The 6,091-nt window shown below is 54.7% G+C and overlaps 1 protein-coding gene across 2 annotated transcripts; it reads left to right on the forward strand.

The window, feature by feature from the left end:
- The first annotated feature begins 582 nt into the window (after positions 1 to 582).
- Positions 583 to 3,001, forward strand: LOC109739584 (uncharacterized). 2 transcript variants are annotated; one of them, XR_012204054.1, is made up of 2 exons: positions 583 to 2,557; positions 2,647 to 3,001. XR_012204054.1 is itself a non-coding variant. In XM_020298667.2 (2 exons), exons 1-2 carry the CDS (start codon positions 2,383 to 2,385, stop codon positions 2,856 to 2,858), a joined length of 387 nt encoding a protein of 128 aa, XP_020154256.2. In that variant the 5' UTR covers positions 2,376 to 2,382; the 3' UTR covers positions 2,859 to 3,001. The 2 variants fall into 2 exon arrangements, 1 of the variants encoding a protein (XP_020154256.2); XM_020298667.2 differs by having other exon boundaries at positions 2,376 to 2,557.
- The last annotated feature ends 3,090 nt before the right edge of the window (positions 3,002 to 6,091 follow it).

Here is a 6,091-nt window from a genome sequence, read left to right on the forward strand (position 1 = left end):
TCTGATAATAGAGGGGCGATTACGGCAGCGTGCCTTCGGCTTGCCCTAGTGTTTGTAATCTTCGCTAAGTGATCTACAGATCTAGATGTAATTTTACTTTTATTGTTCTTTGTACTACCTTGACAGTTAATGAATATATAAGAAGTTTTTTTTAAAAAAAGAGATTGCCACGTGTTCATCTTATCTTGTTGACATACTCTAATCACATCAGTTCTCTTTGCATCGAGATTGAGAGTGCCTCGAGTAAGCTCGCTGCAGCCTTAGAGCATCTCCAGCCAGGCCCTCAAGAAGCCTCCCCAGGCGCATTTTTAGACGCCGGCGGGCAAAAGATGACCCACTCGGGGTCCCAGGAACCAGTTTTGCGCTGGTTTCGACGAAAGTTACGGCCGGCACGCCAATTCCAAACCCAGTCCCCCGGGAGGCTGCTGGGAACGCCGACATCTCTTTTTCGCATGCAACAGCCCACTTGCCAGCCCCTCTTTCTCCCCTCTCTCTCATCTCTCCTCTCCTTTCTCTCTTTTCTTTCTCCTCTCTCCTCTCCTCTCCCTTCCACCACGGCACCACCTACCACACAATGCCGGAGCGGGGCTCGCGCGGCCGTGGCGGCGCACGCATGGCCGGGGCGGGGCTCGCGCTCGCGCGGCCTGAGCAGAGCATGGCCGGGGCTCGCGGAGCGGAGCGCGCATGGCCAGGGCGGGGAGGGGCTTGCGGAGCGGAGCGCGCATGGCCAGGGCGGGGAGGGGCTCGCGGAGTGGAGCGCGCATGGCCAGATGGGGAGCCATGGTGGCGCGGCGGCGAGGCGTCGGCGCCGGAGCGTGTTGTCTGGCGTGTCCGGCATGGACCAGGGCACCTGAGCGTGGTGTTCGGCGTGGACCAGGGCCGGCTGCAGTCCAGGGGCGCGCCGAGGCCGATGGGAGCATGCCGAGCCGACGGCCCGTCTCCTTGCCGATGGCCAGCTGGTCGCCGGGCATCATCTTCACATTCGCCCCGAGTTGGAGCGCGCGAGGCTGTCGTCCCGCGGCGCCTCGACCTGCCCGGCGAGGAAGTCGTCGCGAACGCCCGCTCCAGGTCTAGGTGCGCGCCGAGGCCGCCGTTGGGAAGCGCGGCTGGGCGCCGTCCCGGGTCCTCCCGAGCCAAAGCCGCCCCCGTCGAGCTCTGCCTCCTGCTCTCCGTTTTGAGCCGCCCGCAGCACACCTCGCCGGCGCCGTTTCCGCGGCCTCGGGAATCCGTCGCCATTTCCGCAGCCTCGCCGGCGCCGGCCGGACGCCGCTGCTGCCGCCTGCTTCCAAAGCCGCCCTGCAGCCTTCGCCAAGTCCGGCCCCAGTCGGTTTCACCCCCAAGCACAGGCTCTGTGCATCCCGCACGCTGCCGGCTGAGCCGGGCCTCGCCTCCATCCATGCGCGTCCGCGCCTTCGCCGGCTTGCGAGTCACCGGCAAGCTATCCCGGCCTCAACGGTCAGCGGCGAAGCGACCGGCACCTCTTCCTCCCCCCCTCCTCCTCGTGTGTCGCCAGTGGACGCGCACCCGACGCCGTTGATGGGGCGCGAGCGCGACGCCCGCGGTGAGGACGAACGGCGGCAGCGCGGACGGGCCGTGGTTGCGGAAGAAGCCGAAGTGGCGGGGCAGGGAGGCCGGGCGCGCGGGACACGACGCGGCGCCAACGGCGGCACACCGCCGCGCACCGGCAGCCGCCTGAAGACCTCCAGCAGCATGCCGTGGGGCAGCGCGGACGTGATCGGCATCCACGGCCTCATCACCTCCCGCTCCTCCGCCAGCATCTACCCCGTCTTCGAGTACATGAAGCACGACCTCGCCGGACTCACTTCCTCCCCAGACCTCTCCAAATGGAGGGACTGCGCCGCGAGCAGGGCATGTATGCACCGGAGCATGCCCACGGCATCGCCTGTGACCTGCTCGACGAAATGCCGCTGCCTACTTGAGCCTCAACACTGCTCCTGGGGGCGCAACGAGTGAAAAGATTTACGCCCCCAGGCAAAAAAATTCGCCGGCAGCCCCCCAAGGGGCGAAAGTAATGCCTCCTGGGGGTGCCCAACGAGTGGAGATGCTCCTACGTGGACACATGAATTTGGTTCGACCTGTCTCCTCTCTCTCCCACGATCGTTGATGACGCGTCCATCCATGTTTGTAGCCACAAGCCACGATCGTGCCTGGAATCCTGGATGGATATTGAAAAACAAATGGCAACTGAAGGTATCGAGCCATGCACGCGCCCCATGCGTGCAATTAACAAACAGTAGATCAGGTTCCATGTGGCAGTAGCTTTTGTGCATGCAGCCCGTCTCCAGATCCAGATCTACTAGGTTCGTCTCTGTGTCACCTCCCGATTGGTCCGAGGAGGCTACATATACCGGTACAAATGCGATGCGAACGACCCACAAGCACACATACACACCCAGAGCGAACGAAGCAGTAACAATCAATCGAACAGCCATGAAGAAGGGAAGCAGCGCCGCCGTTCTGCTGATGCTCTCGGTCGCGGCCCTCCTCCTCGTCGGCGCCGCCGTCGCCGACGACGCCATCATTCGCCTCCACTCCGGTGAGCTTTGAAATTAGCCTCAGCTGTTTTATAGTTAGTCAGCTGGATGTATAGTGCGTGAGCTCGTCGATCTTCGGATCTTGTTGCAGACGCGGGGACGGGGGAGACGAGGCCGTGGGACTGCTGCGACCACCCCGTGTGCACCAAGAGGAGCTGGTGCGGCTGCAAGGACGTGGTCGAGCAGTGCTTCCCCGCCTGCAGGAGCTGCAAGCCGGCCAAGCGAGCGGACGAGTCGGCCCCTTCCGGCTACATGTGCCGGGACGCCTATCACGGCAGTCCCGGGCCTAAGTGCATGCTCTGATTCTCATATCTGTTTGTTGTTCGAGATGGACGTCCGGTGCTAGCTGCCTAGCTGACGTCTCTGATGTTGTAGCACTACTACGCTAGCTGCTGGTGAGCCTAGCTGTACGGCAGCGATTGAATAAGATTTTTTTTTGCGGGAAATCATGAGAGCTTTATTCAAACAAAAGAACTCCTAGGATCATCAGTCATCAGGCTACTGATCAGGAACGAGGGTTCAGAGTCGAGCCAATTCTCGGTCACCATCAGCGATTGAATAAAATTTGGACACTTACCTTCTTACTACTAGGAAAAGCGCTATAGATAGAATGGCCATTAATGGCGCACCAGACATGTGGTGCGCCATTGCTATATAGCAGTGGCGCACCATGTGCTGGTGCGCCATTAGTGTGAAAGACACTAATGGCGCACCAGACACAAGGTGCGCCCTTAGTAACAAATTTTTTATTATTATTTTCCCAAACATACTAATGGCGCACTAGGGCACAGTGCGCCATTACTAGTTCTAACTAGTAATGGCGCACTAGCCACATAGTGCGCCACTACTATATTTTTTTATTTTTTTATTTTTTTGCAAAACTACTAATGGCGCATCAGGGAACAGTGCGCCATTACTACCGACCCCCCTCCATCTCGATCGCTATTCCACCGCACCCTCCCCCGCTCCACCGCCGCCGACGACCCACCGCACCCTAGCTCCCCTGCTCCACCGCCGCCGATGACCCACCGCACCCTCCCCGGCCCGCTCCACCGCCGCCGCCGACCCCCTGCACCCTCCCCGGCCTGCTCCACCGTCACAAATGAATGCTATAGCTAATTCCTCCCTCTCCCTTGCTAGTTCCCCTATAGCTAATTCCTCCCTCTCCCTCGCCAGTTCCCCTTCGTCCCTCTCCCTCGCACCAGTTCCTCTCCGTCCGCTCCCAATCCGCGCCCCCGCCGCCTCCCTCTCCCAATCCTCCCCTCCGACCCCACCCCACTCTCGCCGGAGCAGCGCCGCAGGGCCGACACCTACCTCGCCCTCGCCCGCGCGCGCCGCAACCTCCGCCTCGCCGAGTCCGGAGCTTCTCGTGGAGGAGACGTGGTTGGAGGCGCTCTCCGGGGAGCTGCTCAAGCCCGACGTGTTCTGACAACTCATATTCGCCTTGTCACAGGGCGCCGAGCACAACCTGATGACGTATGAGGCGTACGATATCAACGGCTACACATTCCACACCGAGGACAAGGACATGAAGAGTGATGGTTATCAGAGCTCCGGGGTAACGATGGAATCCTACACCGGTAACGACAAGGACAAAGCACCCCCCGCACCCCCCGACGACCCACCGCACCCTCCCCCGCTCCACCGCCGCCGAGCACCCCCCGCACCCTCTCCCCCGCACCCTCCCCGGCCCGCTCCACCGTCACAAATGAATGCAACTAGAATTGCAAAAAAAAAACAAACTTGATTATATTTTCAAATAACAAATTTGATGATATTTTCAAATAATAAATTTGATGATATTTTCAAATAATAAATTTGATGATATTTTTAAAAAATTATTACTGTTTTTATAAAAAAATATTACTGTTATGATTTAAACAAGTTTGAACATATTTAAACACAAATAAATATCAAACAGCATTTTAAATGCATAAAAACAAAAATTGGGGAGCCTGGGAATCGAACCCAGTGTAGGAGATATGCCCTAGAGGCAATAATAAATGTTATTGATTATCTCCCTGTTCATAATTATGTTTATGTTCCATGCTATAACTGTTGTGGTTTCCGAGCCCGTATATCCATAAAGGCTCTGGGGAGAACCCATATGCACGTGTGGAATAATAAACGGTAAAATGTATTCCTAGTCGTGCCTCTAAGACTAGCTCAAGTGTTGCATGATGATTATGTTTTCCCAATCATGGGCATGTCTATGCCAAGCAACTTTGAGGGCACAATGTCAGGAAGGACATTTGTGTTGAATCGACCCGAATTGATGCTATGCTATGAGATACATTCGTCACAAGTTAATGGTTTATAACACAGAGATAGTTAATGTTTGCATAATTCCTTAGACCATGAGAGTATCGAGTTTCTTCATGCTTGCTTCATGAACTTTGGGGTTTGTTAAACGTCATTCGTAACTGGATGGCTATTACGACGGCTTACGGGTTCATGGGAAAGTATGTTAAGTAACTTGATAGCTCGAGATTGGGATTTGCTCCTCCGAAGATGGAGAGATATACTCGGGCCCACTCGGTGTTACGGTGTCCATCATCGTCTGGCCAGACACTTTGTGATTTGATCACGGGGATGCGGAACACGAAACGAGAAAAGAGAACAAAACCGGTAACGAGGTAACTTGCATAGTGGACAAAGTGTTGGCCCACGGGGATGCAATAAATCTCACCTCAGGTGTTTGTGATATATCGTGAAGCAACAGGAATAGCTCACCTCAACTGGAGGTTCACTCGAATATTCATTCGTGTGGGTATAGGGGTCAATATGGGTGTCCACGGCTCCGATGTTGATCATTGATCGGAAGGGGTTCCAGGTCATGTCTATACTTCACCGAACCTATAGGGTCACACGCTTAAGGGTCATCTATCTGCTGAATACTAGACAGGGAGTCTGAGCGAAAATCACCGAAAAAGTTTCGGACACCGAAAAGTTTCGGACAGCGGAATCGTACCGCAGAGAGAGGTCACCGGATGAGTTTCGGTGAAACCGAAAAAGTTGTTTCGGGGTATGCCATTAAGTCAAAATGGTTTCGGCACATGCCTGATAATTCTTGGAGGGTGCCAGAATCATTCTGGAAACTTTTTGGAATTTTCAGAAATAAAAACCGAAAATGTTTCGGAGCTGCCGGTACCGCTTTGGCTGTTTTTCGCAGATGAAATTCACTAATCTGAAATTGTTTCAGAACGAATCCAAAATCATTTTAGTGGGTACTGGAATTATTCTAAGACCCACAGAAATATTTTTGGATTTAGTGGACGCGAAAAATTGTCTTCATGAATAGTGAAAACGCATTCTTGTTTGCTTTTCACAGATGAAAATCACTAAACCGAAATTGTTTCGAAACGCGTTGAAAATTATTCTAGTGGGTACTGGAAATGTTCTGAGCCCACATACATATTTTCAGTTCGAACGGACGCTGAAAAATGTTGTCATGAAGAGTGAAAGTGCTTTTTGCTTGGCTTCTTGGAGAAGCCACCTTGAGGGCCTTTTTGGTATTTCCCCCCTTGGCTTCTTGG

The sequence above is a fragment of the Aegilops tauschii genome, chromosome 3 (assembly GCF_002575655.3).
Source record: "Aegilops tauschii subsp. strangulata cultivar AL8/78 chromosome 3, Aet v6.0, whole genome shotgun sequence".
NCBI classification, from domain to species: Eukaryota; Viridiplantae; Streptophyta; class Magnoliopsida; order Poales; family Poaceae; genus Aegilops; species Aegilops tauschii.

Bases quoted from the DNA above. Each gene is read 5' to 3' on its own strand.
- LOC109739584 (XM_020298667.2), top strand. From the start codon at position 2,383: ATGCGAACGACCCACAAGCACACATACACACCCAGAGCGAACGAAGCA. The intron at 2,558-2,646 runs GTGAGCTTTGAA...ATCTTGTTGCAG, and splicing joins CATCATTCGCCTCCACTCCG to ACGCGGGGACGGGGGAGACG.